The sequence below is a fragment of the Vipera berus genome (genome assembly GCF_964194415.1).
Source record: "Vipera berus genome assembly, chromosome: Z".
NCBI lineage: Eukaryota > Metazoa > Chordata > Lepidosauria > Squamata > Viperidae > Vipera > Vipera berus.
The window spans coordinates 37110168-37133025 of NC_138205.1; the positions used below are offsets into that span (position 1 = coordinate 37110168).

Sequence of the window (22858 nt, forward strand, 5' to 3'; positions counted from 1 at the left end):
TGAAAAGATGGAACTACAACAATTTATCATCAGTAATCAGGACACTTTGAATTTTCTTGGCTTTCCCACTGCATTTTCCAATTATCTTACACTTGTTGTAGATGCTCAACTTTCATATAGATTGAGACTGAGATAACATTTCCTTTGATTTCCTATGATTTAAGACTCACAACTACAGGGCCTCAGATCCCACACTACTCATTACTGTTCAGCAAATAAATCTCCTACTTTACCCACTAAATATTCAGACAGGATGCTTATATTGCAAAGATTTCTATGGAGATTCTCATGCAGATTCTATGCACCTTTGGGATGCAAAGAACTTTGTCATCCCTTGGTTTTATGACTATACAATCAATTTTATTCCTGAAGTCCAAATTCCTATACCTCTGCCCAGAAATGAAATCTAGAGTTGGCCATTTTTTAAAATAAAAAGGATACAAATTTATAAGAAGGATTTAACTGTCTTTTTTGTTAAGAAGTATGGTTCCCTACATCTATAATATAATCCACTATGTTAAGAAGTATGCCTCTCCTCCATACTGTTAACCTATTATAGGAATCACTGGCTTCTTCAGTTTTGAGCTTTTGGAACAGTTAGAGAAGGCATGTATTTTTATCAAAATGCTTCTCAGAGGACTTCAAATATAGTTTGGATGAAATGGTGTCACACATCTTTAACTACTTTTGGGAAATTTGAACAGATTGAACAGAATAATCTCTGTTCAGATTATTTCCTGATTTATTCCGTCTGCCTTTATCATAAAGGGAGCTAAGGGAGGTCAGGTATGAGACACTTTCTCAAATTCCATTCCATCTTTGACTGTTGCCTTAGTTATAGCTCTTCTCCTGCTCCTCAAAATTATTCTCACAGCCCAGCTGTCCATTATACTTTGAGACTTACAGCCTCCATGCCAGGGCTTTTCAACTTTTTTACCCATTGTACCACTTTTAGGATATGGCAACATCCGAGTACCAGTAGTCGCCTAGCAAGGTGTCAAAAACTTGATGACCAAAAAAAAGGAAAAAAGTGATGAAGTACAGGTAGTCCTCCACTTACAACAGTTCGCTTAGTGACTGTTCGAAGTTACAATGGCACTGAAAAAAGTGCCCCCCAAGCCACAGCCGAGCAGGACACCTGCCTACCCGCCCGGTGGCGCTCATCCTCCTGTCCGAAGTTTTCATTGTTGTGAGCATTTCTGTTGAGGATTGGCAGCGGGGGGTACGGTAGGGGGTGTTTGGTTTTTACTCCCCCCCATTTGCTTGGTGGTTGCAGAAGGTTTTAGTCAGTTCATATGACCCTGGGACACTGTGACTGCCATAAATATGAATCAGTTGCCAAGCATCTGAATGTAAATCACAAGACCCTGGAGATGCTGCAACATTCCAGCTGATTGGTGCTTCTTCTGGGCTCAGCAGAAGCACCAGGATCAGTGCTGAGCTCCAGCTGGAGGCTGGCGCTGATCCTGGCTCTTCCGCTGAGCCCTGACAGCTCTGCAGCTCCAGCCATCTCTTGCTCAGACTTCTGTGGTGCTAACACCAGTTCAGCTCATTCCCCTCCCCCACTACCACTTTTCTAGGATGGTCGCATACCACCTGCTAGGTGCCAATGTACCACAGGTGGTACCCGTACCACTGGTTGAAAAGCCCTGCTCCATGCTACTTTAGATAAATATATCTTAGGTCTTCCTATGTTGGACTATTTGGGCTATTGTGTTTTCATAAAAGAAATTCAGATGGATCCAACCAATCATTATTTATTTAGCATATGATAACATGATAGAAGAGAAGTAAACATATGCACACAATACACATAATTATATACACAACGTCTACGGGGGTACAGCAGTGGCCTTGTAACTAGATATCCAATTCAGTTATTGAAGTGTGGTGGGTTAACACACACAAGACGACGCCAGGCAGTGAATTCAGCTCTTTATTTGTAGAGAAGAACCAGCTACAGAATGGGCTGCCTGTGCCCTTTATATACTCTGGCTGCTGAGCTGACAGCCAATCAATTTAACCAGGCTTTCCCGCCGAAAGCTGAGCCACGCCTTGCAGCAGTTATGTACAGCCCCTTCTAGCTGTCATCTGTTAAGCTATTGCTTAATACAATACACAGCACTTATTCAGGTGATTGCTTCTGGCATTGTTTCATGCAGACCTTCTAGGGAACCAGAGAACACATATCACGGGCAATAGTTGCCCATGTCTCTAGCATTTCTTAAGCTACTTGAGCTCTCTGGGTGGTGCTAAAGGGTGACCACAACCAAATGCAACCACAGTGGCCTCTTGGGCCTCACGGCCATGACAAACAGAAGTGTATAAAATCAAATAGCCAATTAATATCCATTCTGTGTTGGAAAATGGTGGAAATGTTATGTTTTGGAACTGTTTTGCTACATTAGGCAGCACAATGATAGAATCTTCTCTAAATTCTTCATTGTACTGGAGGGGGCTTGAGGATAATGTGAGACCATCTGTCAGAAGATTAAACCAGAAGTGGACTTTGCAACATAATGACCCTAAGCTTTCCAGTAAATCCACCAAGCTTTGGTTTGGAAAAAAAGATAGAAAGAAAGAAAAAGAAAGAAATGGAGGGGTCTGAAATAGCTAAGTTAAAGCTTGGTTGGGGTACTGTGGGGTGATTTAGATTTTGCAAGGCTGAGCTTGCAGGAAATCCCTCAAGCATTGCACAGTTGAAAAAATTCTGCATGGAGGAATGCCAAAAATAATTCTTCCCAATGGATTATCTGGTTTTGAAAAGTCAAATGAATTCTACTAATAAAAAAATGACTCAATGTGTTCTTTTCATGACATTTTGTGATATTAAAGAAGCATCTTTTCAAATGTATATTTAGAAACTTTGTCTCTCTCGGTATGTATGTGTTTGTGTGTTTGTGCGCGCACACAAGCATGTTTATATACATGTGTGTGTATACATAAACATATATCCCTCTCCCCTTTTTATTTTTGCTAAATTGATTGTGGGTTTTAATTTTTTCCATTTTCAATTTCTATAAAATTTGCTTAAGATAAATAAAGAAGGCACTTTTTACCAAATACTCTATTCCATGGATACTGTCGCAGAAAATGGATTTCAGTTTAATTGTGAAGAATTCAAAGTTTATTTTCTGAGTACAGACTTTTCACTACATGTCAAGTATATCTCCGGCCTAATTGATTTCTGGAGAATAGAGTGAAAACTATTAAACACAATATTGTTTAGTTCGATTAAGTTATAGGTCAGCCTTTTAGAGAGTTTTTCCTCTGCTGTGCGCTTAAACAGAAAATATAAATACCAACAGTAATGTGGGGCAAACGATTAGATAATTTAAAGTTTTAAATGTATTGCAAAAAATAATCTCTTATGATTGGGAGATGAGGGTTTTATTACCACTGTATATAAAGCAATAAGATGATATTATATTAAGGTAGCAAAGCAATAGTAACATAGTGAGTTCCTCCATATTCTTTTGAGGTGATGCTCAGTGGGTTAGGACGCTGAGCTTGTCGATCAGAAGGTCGGCAGTTTGGCGGGTTGAATCCCGAGTGCCGCGTAACAGAGTGAGTGCCTGTTACTCGTCCCAGCTTCTGCCAACCTAGCAGTTCGAAAGCACGTAAAAATGCAAGTAGAAAAATAGGGACCGCTACGGTGGGAAGGTAACAGCGCTCCGTGCGCCTTTGGCGTCTAGTCATGCCAGCCACATGACCACGGAGACGTCCTCGGACAAGTGCTGGCTCTTTGGCTTTGAAACGGAGATGAGCACCGACCCCTAGAGTTGGAAACGACTAGCATGCATGTGCGGGGGAACCTTTACCTTTACCTTTATGATAAAGAAATGCTATACAGAAGAAATCAAAAACAGTTACCACTTGTGCCATCTTCAGCTTCTAAAGTGAATCAAGATGATTTATCAGTTCTCCAGTAAACTGGAAAAGGAACTAGAAAGATACCTGGAAACAAAACTCAGATTTGAAGTGGTCTGCATGCATCAAAATTGTTAAAGGATTATTACACAATAATGATGTTTGTTGGTTTGTTATGTCTTTTTTTCTTTATAAAAGAAAAATGTAGCAATTTTATGTTACAGTTATCTGGAGTTTTTCCTTATCCATTTCACTCCTCATTCCTTCCCCTTTTTAATATTCCCCTGACTAATATTTATTCAGTTAGGCTACTTCTTTTATAACCTATGGAGTCATTTGGATCAGGGAGCTTTCTCATCACACTCTAAGTACGTTACTCTCAAGAACTTAATGAACATTTAAACTTGGCTGCTCCATTTCATCCCCTGCTTTCTATTAAAAACATAGCCCATCAGATGTCAATTGCTATAAAGGAGGGGAAGGTTCTTCTAAGAGATGGGGCAACTGTATTAGCAGGTTGCTAATATAGCTATGTATTGACAATCTTCCATCAGTTCTGTGTAAGGTTTATTGACATAAGTAGGAGTTGTGCAAGAAGTTTATTTACTGTCACTTAAACTTACTGGTGGATGCTGCTTAATGTTAAGTCATGATCAATGCAAATTTCAATTTTCTACCTTAAGTCTTTTCATCAAGGCTAGTGAGTAAATTGTATTCCATGAAAGCTGAAAAGTGTTCATTCTCTGTGCTTTGTGCTAGTTGAAAATCAAGTGAACAGCATTCTGCAAGTTTATTGTTGTGCTTGGCAATAATTCTGTATTTTGTCTCAGTAAGCATAATAATAATGTGGTGTCATAATGTTCTCCTCAAGCATCCTGTCATGGCAAAAAGCAACATCTTGAAGGCTAATATATGCACAGAAGTTTTAAGACATGCCAATATACTTAAAAATCAGTGATGATTCTATAGTACAAGGAATGTTTATGCCTAAAGAGATTCTGTTTGTAGTTTTGTTTGTCAATTTCTGAGAATCAGAGGAAATCCTAAATGAACCTGGATTGGTATCTATGCATTCAGCCTTTGTGTTGCTGAATTCAGTGTTGAAGAAAAGATGGCGGCAAGTATGTAGCTCTTGGGGTCCAATAGAGTTAAATATCTTTTGGGTTGATTTGACTGGGTAAACTATAGTAAATATACTATATTTACCAGTAAGTGATACGACCAGCACTAACACAAGACACACACACACACTGAGAAAGATTAGGTAGACAAAAAAATATAAATACATAATATTTTCTGTGATCCATGGTTTCTCTATAATGAAAAAGTTCTGAAAATGGTGGAGGAAGGAAGGAAGGAAGGAAGGAAGGAAGGAAGGAAGGAAGGAAGGAAGGAAGGAAGGAAGGAAGGAGCATATACCGTATTGGTTAAGATCCTTTCCAGCCCTAATATTCTACAGTAAATGATCAAAGGGTTGCTGCATCACCTGTGAGAGAAGATAAAGTATTTGGAGTTTGTTTATTCTGATATCTGACAGATTAGGCAAGAAGATTTAGAAAATTATGAAGAATATGGAGAAAATGCAGAGGGTTTTTTCCTAGTCCACCTTCATGCTGTTTCTCAAAATATCATCACCTGACAGGCTATATAGGCTAGAGTCTAGCAGTGATATCTTTCACATGCTGTACTGTGAAGTTGTAGAATTCACTGCTGAGTTTAAAAACTAATGGATTAAAAAACATAATTTAATCTATAAAGTTTCAATAATCTGAATCAGCATATCATAGAATGTGAATTGCTGAGGCTGATGCTGGTTTGATACTGGATTTTATTTCAGCTTTTGGATTCTTCATAACCAAATTATTTTTATATAATTATTGTCATGTACCTGTTTCTTCATTACAAACTTGAAACACGAAGAGGGGTTGACCACACTAAAGCCCCAAATTACATTTTCACTCTTGTTGGAGTGAGATCAATCCATTACTAGGAGTGATTAGTGGGAAATAGGTGCTACAACTCCAGTTTCCATAGGGAAAGAACAGAGAAGGGTGTATCTAACATCCTTTGTATGCTCAGATGAAGATTCTGGATAGAAGACCTTCTTAATCAACAAGAAATAAGTCAATTACATCATAACTCTTAATAGGAGATAGGAATTTCAAATCATAGGAAAAAAAGGTTAAATGACAATGAGCCCTTCCTTGCCAAGTTTGCATGTGGGGTTTTCAGTTCTGGCAGGACATTATTGTCATCTTCCTTTTAGGGATCATAAAAAGAAATTCCGCTACTGCTAACGGAGCCTTTATGTAGCTGTATACAAGAGGGAACTTAAAGGATTGGTAAGAATTAAAAATACTTTGGGGAGGGGGGAAGGGAAACCCAAAAGAGGAAAAGTTTCCAAGGGTAACCTAATGAGACATGAACATGATCAGTGGCACAGAATGCTTGCTGCATGAAGAAACAAAACTACAGGGAGGAGAGGAGACATGGATGCACATCCTGGATTAGGTCATGGCTGGCTGTCTGGTTGGCTGGCTGGCTGGCTTAGTGTAGTTGAAAATTTGACCAAAAAAATAAAAATCATTTCATTGCAAAATTTGGTTAATTGTAGAAATGTAACTAAAATGTAGCTTTCAACACACTTGAAAGCAATATCAGCAATTTGGGATTAGAGAAACAAAAAAAAGGAAAAAAAAGAAATACAAAAAAACAACAACCCCAAAATAAAACAAAAAATCTTTCTTGAGGGAGGGAACATCTTAAAGACCGCCAAGAGAAGGATTAAGCAGACAAAAATATGAATATATGATATCTTCTGTGGTCCATGGCTTCTCTGTAATGACATGATTAGTCCCTCTGGATTAATACAAAGACTTTTTTTAGGATTCTACAAAGACTTTTGACTTTTTCAAAGATTGGATCTAAGATTTCAGAAATAAACCACCTAAAATCAGGGATGGTCTGTTCTGGCTCTTTTTCTATTCTGGACTCCATCTGTTCCTGCTGTGACAAAGTTTCTCTAGAGTTTGTTTGTTTATTTTTTAACAAATACTTCCATGATGACATTTCTTTTTTCTTTTTTCCTGTTCCTTAATTGTGAAAGCAGATAGGCTCAGGTCCTGCAGCCCCTTTTTTAGCTCTCCTTTTCAAATAACCACGGTTTCTCTATAGGAAAGGTGTAAGCCGTAGTCCAGGGCTTTTCAACCTTTTCACCCATTGTACCACTTTTAGGATATGGAAACATCAGAGTACCATCAGTCGCCTAGCAAGGTGTCAAAAACTTGATGATCAAAAAAAAAAGGAAAAAAGTGATGAAGTACAGGTAGTCCTCAACTTACAACAGTTCACTTAATGACTGTTTGAAGTTACAATGGCACTGAAAAAGTGCTCCCCAAGCCACAGCCGAGCAGGACACCTGCCTGCCCGCCTGGCGGTGCTCTTCCTCCTGTCCGAGGTTTTCATTGTTGTGAGCATTTCTGTTGAGGATTGGCGGTGGGGTGGGGGGTTTTGCTTTTTATTTTCCCCATCTGCTAGATGGTTGCAGCAGGTTTTAGTCAGTTCACATGACCCTGGGACACTGTGACCATCATAAATATGAATCAGTTGCCAAGCATCTGAATGTAAATCACAAGACCCTGGAGATGCTGTAACATTCCAGCTGATTGGTGCTTCTTCTGGGCTCAGCAAAAGCGCCAGGATCAGTGCCGAGCTCCAGCTGGAGCCTGGCGCTGATCCTGGTGCTTCTGCTGAGCCCTGACAGCCCTGCAGCTCCAGCCATCTCTCACTCAGGCTTGTGTGGTGCTGCCACCGGTTCAGCTCATTCCCCTCCCCTGCTACCACTTTTCTAGGATGGTCGCGTACCACCTGCCAAGTGCCACTGTACCACAGGTGGTACCCATACCACTGGTTGAAAAGACCTGCCCTAGTCTAACAGAAGCTATGATTCACCACTGAGAGAGGTGGAACAGGTTGATCAGCTGCATAAGAAAGGAGAGGAAAAATCTTCTCACAAAGCCTTATGTTGATACTTTCCCAATCACCATTCCTAGGATCTTAATATCTGTATCACTAAAAAACTGCAAACATTAGTCATTGGCATCTAATGCTGTGTTTTTGTTATTGTTTTCCTTCAACTTCTCTTCCTCCTACCCAATGCTTTTTTTCTAAAAAAAAAAAAAAAAGGTGCCGGAACTCAGAGGTGCTGTCACTGGGAGCAATGCCGGTGTCTTGCTATGGCATCACCGCCCGTCCTTTGCACCCCTGCCCCTGCGGCTCGGAGCCACATGCCACGGGGATTCCCCTCCCCACAGCCACCATGAGGATTCCCCTCCCCGCAGTTGCCACACTGCGGCCCGTGCTGAGCCTCCACTGGAGCTGCTCTGAACCCCGACCCAGAGCTGTGTTCCTCGTGGCAGTAGTCTCTGGCGCCAAACAGCTGATGGCCTCCGGCACTGGCACTTGTTCACTTACTGCCCTGTCGCTTCCAAATGCAGTAAGTGAGTGAGCAAGCAAGTGGCGTTTGGAAGCATTTGGAAGTGGTTGGGGCAGTAAGTGAGTGAGTGAATGAGCAAATGGTGTTTGGAAGCGACAGGGCAGTAAGTGAGCGAGCGAGCGAGAGGCCTTTGAAAGAGACAGAGTGAGTGGGGGAGAGACTGAATGAGGTGCCTTTGAAAGAGATGGAGGAGTGAGTGAGAGAGACTGGAGGCTTTTGTGAGCAAAGTGTGAGTGGGTGGGGCTTTTGCAAGCGAAGGGTGAGAGAAAAGGAAAAGTGAGAGGGAGAAGGGAAAAAAGGCACTGACTTCTGACTTCCTCTGTTACAGGAGTAGAAGGAAGCATTAACATTGAACCTCAACTTTTTGCTTTTCTATAATATTATAAACTAGCCATTTCTATCACAATAAATAAATCTAACCAATGAAACCCAAAATACCCCCCCATGTTTTTTTTTAGTCATCAAGTTTTTGACACCTTGTTAAGCACTGGTGGTGCTTGAATATTGTCATGTTCTAAAAGTGGTACAATTTATGAAAAGGTTGAAAAGCCCTGATGTAAATGCAGCCTAAATTGTTTATTGCCATCCTATTTGCAAATAATATCTTACTTACCTAGTTGAGATGGTGTAGTTGGGCAGCAGGGAGGGGTGCAAAGTTCCTGCCTTTGCTGCAGACAACTTGCCTGTGCAACATTTGCCGGCCAGGTCTTTTGGCATGCTCAGCAGCAATTCCTATTGGCTTTCGAAAGCCAATAGGCCAGGCGTAGCCAACATTGGCTCTTTTATGACTTGTGGACTTCAACTCCCAGAAGATGTTACATAACATCAACTGGAAGATGTTAAACTGTCCTTCTGTTTCTTTCCTTCCCAATAATTATGTTAATGAGTGTTCTCTAAGCTCTTCTGATTAGCTTGTCCTGGATTGTTTTGCCGCAAAACGGAACGGTTTGCAAGTTGCAGTTGAGACAGCCCATCTCATTTTAGATATATCAACTATAATTGAAGATTGTAATTAGTTGCGTGTGCACGTTCAGCAAGTATGATGTATTTGTGCTGCATTTCTAGGCCTCTTTCCAACCACATCCAGAAAAATTTGTAACAAACATTGGAATTCTCAAGGCCATGTTTGGTATTTCCCAGCAATCTGTTACTGGAAGGAAAAAGCAATCCCTGCTGCGTTACTGATCCCAGAGAAGCATTTGCATGTATGCAGGTATCCTTAGGGTGCCATAGTTATGGATGAGAAATATTGGTTGCAAAGTTGGCATTTCTGGATGTAATACAGATATTTTGGACTTATTTTTGTTTCTTTGCATGTTTGATATTTTTAAAAAGGCATATGCTACTGACTACGCTTATGCACATATGTAGCATCTTTTGCTAGGATACATGACCACTGCTTGGCTAGAATGTGAAAAGTGGAAGATTGTGACTAAACAAAATTTTAATGTACAGATAATACCACCAGAAATTATTTTAGCCTTTTTAATAAATGTTGTTATTGATGTTAAGCTCACCATGGAAAACATAATATATTGTTATGTATATACTAGGTTGATTATTTAAAGACTGAAGTGCAACATAACTAATTCTAAATAATCTATTTTTCAAAACACACAACAGTCCAAACAGTAAAAGTAAAGTCCAAATTAAGAATATTTCATTCTTAAGAAGTTTAATTTAAAGTGGATTAGTTGTAATAGATGGTTATAGATTCAAAATAGTTTTCAAGAGTATTTACAAAAGATACTATTTTTTTTTCTAGCATCAGCTAAATTAGACATATTACATTGAGAAAAATGTTTCTCATTTCTTTCCTGTTACCTTTATTGATTTCATTGCAGAGATGTTAACATAGGAAATAGATTATTTTGTTATCTAATTTTACCTTCCAAAAGACAGAAGCAGATGAAAAATGTGAGGTTCTTTCCTGTTGGCTTTTTTAAATTAGCTGTTTTAGATTCTAAAAGTTTAGTTCCTTGTAAATAATTTTAATGTCCTCCTCTAGTGCAGGGTAGGCAACCTTGGCTCTTTTATGACTCAAGGACTTCAACTCCCAGAATTCCTGAGCCAGCATGGCTCAGCTTGGAAACATCTCTTTCCCCTCAGCGTGGCTGGCACAGGATTTCTGGGAGTTGAAGTCCACGAGTCATAAAAAAGAGCCAAGATTGCCTATCCCTGCAATAGGCTTTCGAAAGCCAAGAGAGGGAGCTTTTTTTGCAAAAAAAAGGTGCCGGAACGCCATTCTGAGCGTTCTATGAGATAAAAAGCCCTGCTCCTACCACTCCTGAAATTTTCACTCTAACCTCTGCAATGCCCCAAAGGCTCTTAATTATCCTTTGCAAGCTGTTTGGTTGAGACATATTATTTCTGGTTGAATTTCTGATTTTTTCTGATTGAAATATATTCTTTCTGATTGGTCGAGATTCTTGATTTTCTGATTGGTCCCTACTTTGCTGAGACGTCAGTCTGAATCATAGAAGCCACTGATTTGTGGACAGAACTATTGATCTCTGAAATCAATACTGGTTTAAAGCAGAGTCCCCTTGTAGGAAAGGTGGGTGGCATAAAAATTTAATAAATAAACTTTAACCAAGCAAGTGCCAAAAGATTTTTTTAAAATGTTATCTATTTGGCACCATTACCATCTTTGTCCGCACAGTGGAACTCCAAAATAATAAAAGCTTTGTGGAGGGGGAGGGGTAGAATTACAACATACCTAGTTAAAGCAATTTCCTACATCTCGGATTATTAGAAATCTTCTCCCAATTGCTCTGTCACCCTTTTGGATTCATGCCTTCTTCTAAATCAACTGCCAGCTCTATCACTTGACTCTTTAATTTGTATAGTTATAAAATGAAATTTTGGTTGATTCAGTTTTCCATTTTAAATGTGCCACAATCCATTTCCACATCAATCTGTCATTTTTTTAAAAAAACAGTTACTTGTTCGAATTATTTGTATGCATTTGACCTAGTTTAAATGGAGCTTTACCTCACATATATATTTTGCAAGATATATTATTTAGGGTTTTTTTCCATTTTATTTTCATCAGTTTACACATTTGCACACTTTTCCTCCAAACATGCACATTTTAACACTTTGCTTTAAATATGTCATCAAATTTGCCCTGAAAAATATAACTTAATTAAGTTCACATTAAAATGCAAATGAAATATACTTCTGCCTCATCTTCTAGCATGCCTTAAACATGGAGATTCCATTTCATATTTGTTTCTCTTAGCAAAAGTCGGTCCTATCTTAAAAATTACCTCATTCATTTTATTTATAAAATATATAACTCACTATCATTTATAACACAACCTCAAACCTGGGATAGGGAAAAAAAACCAGTGTACAGTATAATAAGCCATTTTGTCAAGCACACAGACAACTCTTTTGTTATTGAAACTGGTAAAGACTTTAGTTTTTAAGAGGATATTCAGTGTTTAGTCTTGTTCCTCTTTTTATCAAGTTAAAGCTTAAAATGTTATATTTAAACATTTTTATTGTTACTGTGTTTTGCTTCTGCTTTATTATTTTTTCCATGATTTATTTATGTTCTAAGCCACCGAGGACTTGGTAGAGAGAGATATATAAATATTTGAAATGAATATCTTAAAGTAAGTTAAAAACTCATAATGTAATACAGAGTAACCAAAGTTCCAATAGCATGATACTAAACATAGCACTACAATTTTAACTGAAAGCCTGGGAAAATACTCATGGCGATAAAAACTTGTAAGATGTGACACCAAATATAACTAAAAATGAGATAATTTCATAACTGGGCACTGTATCAAAAATGGGCTTATAATGAATCTCCAGCAAATGTGGCACTCTCAAGAAGTTTGTTTTTTAATAGACAGGCTGGTTAATACTGCAAGGGGAGAAAAAACCACTTGGATACAAAGTTTGTAGGACTTGATATAGGAATCAATTCTTAAGCCTTTAAGGCTTATTTACTGTGTAAACAATTCAATAAATATTAAAGTTTTATCAGAGAACAGATACTATATATGTCTCTTCTCCAATGCATTGTAAAGAAAGACTCAGAAAGTGTCTGCCCTGATGTACACATAGTTATATGTAAGTTTTAAACTGGAAATAGTTTACTTGCTAGAATTTTTGTACTGTGACCATTTTCACCTTAAATAAAAGTGGTTAAACAGAACTTCGGGACAAAAAAAATTACTTTCAGTTCTGGCAGCTACCAGAGATCTGATCATCCCTAAGATAAAATTGTATTTAGCTTGGTAGTGAATAGGTGCAATAAATTATTTTAGGAAGTGAACTGCAAAACTTTGCACTGGCTACAGTTTCCAGTATCGTACCTACATCATGTTTTGAAATTATGGATGCACAGGAGTCATTGTGGCTAGGCTTACTCAGAGATATATTCGGTCATCTCCGGTATGCTTACTGTACAGTACATACATGTCTTGAAACAGGAGAACCTAGACACACAACAGATTTTTTTTTAACTAGATCCTGTACTTTGTTATCATCTGGGTTTTGGTGTAGAATTTCCCGTTCAAATGTGTCTTTGTTACATTCTCCCTATATAGAATCCCACATTGCCTGGGGGACGGGGTAGAGGATGAAGAAGTTTTATTCCAGAAATATGGACAAATCTTCTGAAGCTCTGTCTCTCTAGGCTTTTCATTCTTTTTTTGCTAATTCTTGCCTACATAAGTTGTTCCATTGCATCTCTGTTTGAATGAGATGTCTTATCTGATTTAGATTGTTCATTGTTCCCTCTTCCTCCTCCTTCTCTCAGCAGACCTAATCTTTACCCATGGTGCACAGTTCTGCCTTCAGTGGCTTTTGTGCACTCTCCCCTCCCTACTCTTACTTTCTCCAGTTTGAGTCACTCCTTATAGCAACTCATTTCATAAAAGTAGATCCTCTTGGCTCGCAGGACAGGATATGCAGGAGTATTGAGAAGAGACTGATTCAGGGTATAATTTTCCCTCAAGTGATAGCTTATGCTGGTTAATATTTATTGACTGTGTGTTTGATGTTTTTACATCTGTATTCATACTCTTAAGGGTATATTTATTTATTCTGTGAATTTTGCAGATCTTGCAACTCAGAGAGATGATGATGAAGAGTTCCAAAAGGCCAGAGGGAGAGCAGTTACGTTTCCAAAGGGTTGAAGCAAAAAAACAAAGCAATAGAAATAGCACTTAGACCTATTATATACTGCTTCATAGTGCTTTGCAGCCCTCTCTAAGCAGTTTTCAGAGTCAGCATATTTTCCCCAACAATCTGGGTCCTCATTTTATTGATCTTGGAAGGATGGAAGGTTAAGTCAACTTTGAGCCTGGTGAGATTCAAACTGCCAAACTGCTGGCAGCTGGCAGTCAGCAGAATTAGCCTGCAATAATGCATTCTAACCATTGCGTCACCACAGCTGTACTAGTACTCTCTGTCTTTTGCCCCACTGAAGTTATTCCAGTTGCTATCATATATCTAGATTGGCCCAAACCCAAATGGTTGGGAAACTGTCTGGAACTGGCAGGTGGAACAGGCTGGTGGAATTAAATCTATGTCACAATAGTTTAAGCTAGAGGCAGTGACAGTAGTATAATATTGTTGGCAAATGCTACAGTTATTGGGGTAGGAGGGGATCTGACAGCAAAAGGAAGAAGCCATCAGAAAGGATGAAGAAAGAAGCTTAATCATGCCTAAATGAAAAGTGTTTGCCATAAGCACAAAATAATTAATTGAACTGAAAAAGATTTAAATAGAAGAGAAGGGGAAATGTCTAGTCCTCCAGAATTTATTACCATCCTCACTATTGATTGTGCTTGCTGCACTGCTGGGAATGGTAATTTAATAGCATCTGAAGGGCCACAGACTCTCCACACACACAAACACCCCATTTAGAGCACCCACTTTGAGCCAATGAGATTGTGAGTTCGGCAGTGAGATTCATGGCAGGAAAAGACCTTGTAACAGCAAAGCAGGTTGGAAAACTAAGGCTTCTCATTTAATTTAAATGATGAAATTTACAGGCAATTGCAATTGTCAGTCAAGCCATGTAAAAGTGACACCCCTGAGAAGAATGGTAAACAGTTTGCTTCCTAAATTGATTGCTATATTTGAACCTTAATTGAAAAGTCTGAGCTTCTCACCAGTAATCTCTGAAAACATCTGGGTCTTTCTCTTTAACTGTTGGCTGTTTGAAAATTTAATGAATTTTCCATTAAAGGTTGATTTTGGAATCACATTTTGGCCCAGCATTAATACATTACTGTTATTTCAATCATTTTTTGGCATTATGGACTTTAAAAGGTCTTTGATGTGGTTTCTGAGTTATTTCCACCCCCTACATGTGCCTCTCTGCATTCCTATAACTTTGCATGTATTGTGAATAGTTTCTAATGTACATTAACACAGAGGTACTGATAAGGAGGAAATCCTCCTTAGTGTTTCTGTCTGAAAGGGAGTAGTTAATGAGGTCAGTATTTTGAATCATTTTGATGTATGGATGGTGGGTTTTTTTTTCCAATTTGCACTTCTTTAAGAAATTATCATCCTTGTCCCATCCTTGCATTTCTTTCCATCCTATTGGCCTCTGCATTGTTTAGGAGATGAGAAAACTGGAAAAAAGATTGTTACAAATCCAACTGAATTTATAAATCAACTCAGTTGATTACAGGTGGTTCTCGATTTACTAAGCAAAACACTTGTTAAGTGAGTCATTTTACAATCATTTTTGCCATGGTTGTTAAACAAATCAGTACTAAATGAATTGTGGTTGTTAAGCAATCTGGGTTTCCCCATTGACTTTGATTGACAGAAGCTCCCTAGGAAGGTTGCACATGACAATCCCAAGACCCCAGGATGCTGCTGTAAATACATGCCAAGTCACCAAGCACCTGAAATTTAATCAGGTGACTTTGGGAGATGCAACAATTGTCATAAGTGACATAAGAACTAGTCATAGGTTACTTTTTTCAGGGTCACTGTAACCGTGAACAGTCATTAAACAAATGGTTGTAAGTCAAGGACTATCTGTATTCATCCAGAGTTATATTCCTGGAGAAATTATAGAACCTCAGGATTTTCATATCCTGATTTTCATATACTCATCTGGAATGCATGTTGCACAGAACTGGTTGATTGACATAACAGAGTAAATGCAGTAGGTTTTTATTCAACTAATAATATGGTTGTACACAATTTGTGTACTGTGTAGAGAGCAGAAGGAGATTGTCTCCTCAAAATGATATCACCCAAGTAAAGGATTATCTCTCATTCTAATGTATAATTGCAATATCTATTGCAGAGCACCTAAGGTGTATTTTTGGCTTCACCACTGGTCTTCCATCTTCTATCTTACTATCATTCATTGCTTCAGTTTCTACTTCTTTTAAAGCTTCTTTGGGTTTTTCCAAACATTTTTGTTTGCTTGGAGGGCTACAAGACATCTTTAAATCACCTGATAACTAAGTTTCTCCCAGTTGTACATCACAAAATGTGTGGGGCTAAAATGATCTGGAAAAAGGTTGTTAAGTATAACCCTTATTCAGTTAGGAAACTTGAATAGGAACTACTGAAATAATCCTGAAAGAATAGTAAAAACAATATTTACATGGTTTGTATTGGTTATAACCTCTGGAACAGTAAAATCCAGCTCATGATTTTCCCTGGCAATTTTTTATCATATAATTTTACATTAATTTTACATTTTACACTACATGGATGAGTGAGCAGCAGATCAAAAATAAAATAGGGAGAGGAAAGCTTGACTGTTTGAATTTTTGCTTAAAAGAAATAAAATGTCTCACAAGGACATGGGAATATGGACACAAAATATTAAAAATAAAACATTAATTGCATTAACTTTATAGGAATAAAATAATTTAGAAGTTTTGCTTGAAGATACTGTATGAGGTACAGGAGAGAACCCCATTATCTTTCAGAGACCAGTTTCAGGGAGGGAGGAAAACAGAAAAAAAGCATGAGACATCATTAATGTTTAACATATTGAAAGCAGATTGGAAAACTTATTCTTCCTCTTTTCAGTTTTCCAACGTGTTGGGTGTATTTATGTCTTTGATGGCAAATCCTGAAAGTATGCTTGACCTATGCTGCTTCTGGGTAATCTTAGGGTTAATATTAATGTTATTTTATCTGCAGTTGTTATGGTTATATTCGCCCAGAGTCAGTTATTGTGAGATCAGCAGCTATATAAATTTGAGAGAAAAAAAAGAGATTGTTGTATGAGTGCTTTGTTCTCTTATAAACGGTTATTATAAGGCTATGTATTATTAATCCTGTTTAAATTCATCATCTCTGAACTTCACAATGGCATCCTCCAGATTTTTCGATATTATAACTCTGAAAATTCCTAAATGTTTCCATGGAACAAATTTTATTTTTATGGGAATGAAATTCATGGGTTCAAATGATAAGATTTATTTTTAAAAACCATTTATATAACACACACATCTCATCAAGGTATTTCTTGGCAACATTCAAAATGGATCTGGAATAGGCACTAGGAATATTTTGCTAAAAGTAAGAGCTACATGACAGTTGGGTGAAAGGCTTCAGACAGTGATGGACTATTTTAAGCAAAGGCTAACATGCCTTTTTCTGGCAAGTCCTCATTTGAGTTTTAAAAATATTCATCCATGGAAGAAAACACAAATTATTCAGCCAGGATCCAGAATGAGAAACAATTTCTGAGGCTGTCATTTTGGTGATGCAGATCATTGCTGCTTTTTGGACATTCTGAGCAAATATTTCTAAAATATCAAATATGCTATGCAGTACAGAATGTGAAAGAAATCTTCAACATACAACCTCTTAATTTCCCTATTTGTTAATTTCAGCAGAGTTCCACCAGCCACCATGAGAGCAGTAAAGAATCCTCAGAGGTCATCAGATCAGAGGTGAAAGGCAAAAGATCTTCAAGCCACAGCACAAGCCACAAAACCAAGAAGTCTGGAAGTGGAAAAAGCTCAATAGGTTTTGGCTCATCCTCATGCGGTGTAACATTTCCAGCAGCAGGTGAAGAAAGAAACATAAAAGATGGGAAGGGGAGGGGGTGCTGAATTAGCCAGGCTTTACTGAATGGTAGGTGGACAAGTCTTTTGAATGGTAGATAAGTCTTCACTGTTTTACATGATCCTTGGCTCTTCTTAGGGAGTTATTAATTTTCCTCCTGCTGTGCATTGACCAGAAGTAAGTCCAAACATTTTTTCCCCATATGTTCTAACTCTTAGATACAAAGTTAGGCTTCAGGGATTGTTGGCAGTCCCAGTAAATTTTCATATGTTCAAATGGATGAAGTAGAGCTGATCAACAGATTTCCATATCTTGCATAATTCTTTTCTATCCCTAATGGCTAACAGAATCTGGATGGATGATACAAGAAACTGAAACACAACATATATCAATTATGTAATTCAGCTATATTTGATTTTTTTGCATTTCTTTACACAGTTAGTCCCTGATTGTCACTCTCCTTTCTTTGACCATTGATAAGTGTGGATCAAGATCCATTATTCTAATTAGTGGTTTTAGGCAAGTGATTATTGCTCTCTCCATATCTACAAAATAAGTTGTCAAGCAAGAACATCCAATGTTAGCAATGTTAGTGTTATATAAGTAGTAGCAGTAATAGTATCTATAGTACTTATTAGTACCTATTAAGTACCTATAGCTAAGACATTACACAGTACATATCACAATACATCATATCATGCAACAAAAAATGTAATGGGCACTTAAAGTCCAATTGCTCCTCCTCATGATAAAGCAAGAATAAGGTAATATTTAACTGACATAGTACATACACTCAGTTTGATACCTTAAAAATGGTTCAGTAAGGCCTACATTTAACATTTCTCACTAATTCCAAACATTTCCTACATCTACTACAAGTAGTCCTTGTTTAGGGATTGGCAACTCAGTTGTTAAATGAAGCAATCACTAAGTGAAACTGTGACTGTGCTTATGATCTTAATTCAGCTTTCCTTTCTTTATAGATCCACAAAGGTCATGTAAATACAAAGATCCAGATATTACTTTTTCATTATTTTTGTAACATCAAATGGCTGCTAAATGAGGACTACAAGTAGGTGCCACAAAATAGTAAAATATGGCCCAAATATATGTTTAGATCACTTCAAGATAGAGTTTATTTATTATGCATAATGGAGATAAGGCCCATGAATGCAAATGCATGCAATTACTTCACAAAAGCTAATTTTTACTTTATAAAGGGATGAGGATTTTTGGTAGTTCCAATCTTTTAATTGTAGTTTTGAATTGATTTAATTGTGATCAGCAGGCAGGGAGCAGTTTGCCACCTTTTACTTTATAAAGTACAAAATGAGATATATGTGAGAGCCTCAGCTAGAACATCTCCAGTCGGCTTGCTATAGATTTCAGGATTCTGCTTGATCCTCTTTCAGGTACGTCATGCAGCTCCTTGCCCTTCTCCCAGGACTTTGTAACCTTTCCGAAGCTTGAGCAGCAGCAGCCTGAGGAAGAGAAATACCACAAACCCCTCTCTTCATCCTCGTCTTCCTCCCACTGCTCTCCACTGTCGGAAGGGCAGAAAAGTGATGTCTTTGAGCAGAAGGTGATCTTTTCAGGTTTTGGCTCCATCATGCGTTTCTCTACCTCGGCTGTCAGTCAGCAGAGGGGACGGGATGCTTCCCCTGTGGACTACAAGACCTCCAACCCAGTTGTTGGCACCCCAAGTGGGAGTGGTGGAGTCAGCAGTGGCAGCAGCCACAAGCGCATGCCGTCTCTTAGTGGGGAAGAAGTAGAAGTCCTGAAAGAAAAAAAGCACAAGGCCAATAAGAAAAGCAAGCATGGACCAGGAAGGCCCAAGGGTAGCAAGAACAAAGAAGTGCCAGGTACCCAACTGGTTGGGACTCCAGCTGCCTCTTCTTTGCCTTTCTCTGGGGGATCCCTGGCCAGCTCCAGCATCAGTGGCTCTTCACGTTCATTCAGTCATGGATCCACCCTTCCAAGCCTCAGCTTGGAATCACCACTTCTGGGATCGGGTAGGTAACATGCCCCTCCTGTGGCCTCTGGCTGGGATGCTACATGTTTTAGTTGATTCAAGTATAGGATTTGTGATTCTGGGCAAATGAGGTAAGAGATGATACAATGATATATTTACTAGGAATTTTTTTCTTTCCAGATTGACCCTGATTGAGAATCTCTTATTAAAAGCACATACCATAGCAAGATGACTGAGAAAATATATTATGTTAATACATAACGTGGTGGTTTGGCCTTGACTCAAGTGTGCCATGTGAACCCAGCTTTTTAAACCTCGATTTGTAGCTTAGATTACTTTATGAATCTAGCAAATAGTGATTTAATCTCAGGGGTGCTCTGTTTCTGCCAGCAAAAAATCATCTTAGTTTTTTAATTGGTTTGTAATTTCCTAAGCCAACACTGCTGTGCTTTCAGTATCACTTTCTGTTCTTGTAACTCCATCACAGCTCTAAAACTGGGAGAAAGTTATCACTGCCCATTCTAGTGATGTTGCAATCATATATCTCTATTGCCATTGAAGGCTGAAAATAATAGAAAAAAGCAAGTTTATACACACATGCACAGAACAAGAATTATCTGTGTCTTATAAATTGTGAAGTGATGCTTTTCCTTCATCCCTATCTTCAAAGTTCCTTGGTTGTATTGGTTATTATTCTGGTTATTGTTCATATCTATTAACTCATTTATCCTGGACTGTTTGTTTCTAGGCTTATTAATCATGGCTATCTGCATTTCTTAATGTGAAATGAGTTGTTTGCTAGGCAATCAATTCTAAGATGAATGTGAGTTATAGCCTGGATGTTAATATCCCCCAAATACAATTACCTTTATAAAGTAGGTTGAAGGGGAGGAATCTTCTCTGAATGAAGTTTATAGATGCCTTAGATTTTCACATAGTTTGTAGATTCCTCGGCTTCATACAGGGTGGTGAGCACAGCACTAGACATTGTGGGCTGTCCCCTGACACCACTGGATGACATCGCCAGGGCTCGCTGCCTTGGAAGAGTGAGGAAAATTCTCAGGGATGACTCACACCCTGGACGGTATCTCTTTACTCTCCTACCATCCGGTAGGAGATATAGGAGTATAGCCAGCCATACCGACAGGCTGAAGAACAGCTTTTATCCGTGGGCTGTTAGACTTTTGAACGGGAAATAATTTTATAAACTTTATGCATGATTGACCTGTGAGGCCGGTGTGTTGTGCAATTAGTTCACATGGTGTAATAAGATGGAGGGTTTGTTGTCACTGTGAGTTGGGGGTGGGGGCACGAAGGGAGGCTCAGCCAATCTCAATGTATACATGGTTGCACTTTGACAATAAAGGTTCATTCATTCATTCATTTTCTTACTTGACAGAGAAGTTCAGGAGGAGATGGTAACAGAAGTTAACCAAGTGTACAGTATGCTGTACATTGCCATATCTGCAATGTTCTGCTTGTCTTCCCGATACCGCATCATATTTAGAGCCATCCACACAAAAAGCAAACAAAGCATTATCTTAGCCTGTTTTTTTATGAAAGGAAGCTAATATCAAACTACTGGTCCGCCACCATGTTTCACTGGTTGGATAATGTTCTTTTTCCAAACACAACACTTTTGATTCAAACCTAAAAGTTCTTTGATGTCAGTGGGGCACAGAACTTTCTTCCAATAGTCCTCTGATTTACTCACGTGGTTTCACTAATTGTAGATGGGTAGCAAGGTTCTTTTTAAAGAATAGTGGTTTTCTTCTTGCAACCCTGCCATGCACACCTTTGTTATACTGATCTCATGAACACTTAACATTTTGCCAATGGAAAAGAGGACTTTATGTTAATCTGTTTGAAGCTTCCCAAATATTATTTATTTATTTATTTACCGGTATATTTAAATTTATATACCGCCCTATTCCCGTAGGACTCAGGGCAGTTTACAGGGGAAATTAAAAGTTAAAATACATCATATACAATTAAAAACGATTAAAACTAAGATTAAATTAATCCCAGAACTTAACTAAAACCCCATTAATTAAAAATTAAAACCCGTCAGTCTGGGCCAGACAACTCAAAAAACCAAGTTTTCAAGTCCCTACGAAATGAGCGAAGGTCGGGGGCGGTCCTGAGCTCCGTGGGAAGCTGGTTCCAAAGGGCCGGCGCGCCCACAGAGAACGCCCTTCCCCTGGGGATAACCCGCCGGCATTCCTTAACCGGCGGTACCCTAAGAAGGCCCTCCCTGTGGGAGCGCACAGGACGATGGGAAGTTGATGCCGGGAGCAGGTGTTCCCTTAGATAATCCAGACCCAAGCCATTTAGAGCTTTATAGGTCATTACCAGCACCTTGAATCTCACCTGGAGGGCAACCGGAAGCCAATGCAGCTCACGGAGAAGAGGTGTTACACGGGAGTATCGGGAAACTCCCATAACAACTCGCGCAGCTGCATTCTGCACCAGCTGAAGCCTCCGAGTGGTCCTCAAGGGCAGCCCCATGTAGAGAGCATTGCAGTAGTCTATCCGGGAGGTCACAAGCGCATGGGTGACTGTGCGTAGGGCATCTTGGTCCAGATAGGGCCGCAACTGGTGCACCAGATGAAGCTGGGCAAAAGCCCCCCTGGTCACGGCTCCTATATGATCTTCAAAATTGAGCCGTGAATCCAAGAGGACGCCCAAGTTGCGAGCCCTATCGATGGGGGGGTAACACCTCACCCCCCATCATTAGTGGTGGAACAACCTGGTTTATCCGAGATGCCGATATGCACAGCCACTCAGTCTTGGCAGGATTGAGTCGAAGCCTGTTTCTCCCCATCCAAACCCGGACCGCTTCCAGGCAACGGGACATCATGTTGAGTGCATCACTGGGTTGGTTCGTGGTGGAAAGAAAAAGTTGGGTATCATCAGCGTACTGATGATACCCCACCCCGAAACCACGAATGAGCTCGCCCAGCGGTTTCATATAGATGTTGAACAGGAGGGGAGAGAGGACCGACCCCTGAGGGACTCCACAAACGAGAGACCTCGGGGCGGACCTCTGCCCTCCCATCAACACCAACTGCAAGCGGCCCAGGAGGTAGGAGGAGAACCACTGTAAAACGGTGCCTCCCACTCCCAACCCACTGAGACGCCGCAGTAGGATACCATGGTCAATGGTATCGAAAGCCACTGAGAGATCTAAAAGGACTAGGACAGAGGAACATCCCCTGTCCCGAGCCCGCCAGAGATCATTCACCAGTGCGACCAATGCCGTCTCCGTGCTGTACCCGGGCCTGAAACCCGATTGGTACGGGTCCAGATAATCAGTTTCCTCCAGGAACAGAGGAAGCTGATGCGCCACCACACTCTCAACAACCTTCGCCAAAAAGCGAAGGTTGGAGACCTTATACACCTTCCTCTTGATGTGAACTTCGTTGGTTGAAGGTAACAGTGGTACTGAATGGCCTCCATTGTACACAATCTGCCTGTCAGTGGACTAGTGGGGTTCA

At 39.3% G+C, this 22858-nt stretch overlaps 1 protein-coding gene across 4 annotated transcripts in view; it reads left to right on the forward strand.

The window, feature by feature from the left end:
* MLLT6 (MLLT6, PHD finger containing) overlaps positions 1–22858 on the forward strand; it is a 132410-nt gene that overhangs the window by 78360 nt on the left and 31192 nt on the right. For 3 of the 4 annotated variants that reach the window (XR_014028707.1, XM_081346439.1, XM_081346438.1), the window contains exons 9-10: positions 17215–17392; positions 18802–19401. Coding sequence is in view for 3 of the 4 variants with exons in the window: in XM_081346439.1 (XP_081202565.1) it covers positions 17215–17392; positions 18802–19401 (778 nt within the window). In the remaining variant the exon portion in view is untranslated. The remainder of the gene's footprint in view (positions 1–17214; positions 17393–18801; positions 19402–22858) is intronic. The other variant, XM_081346440.1, reaches the window with a different exon arrangement.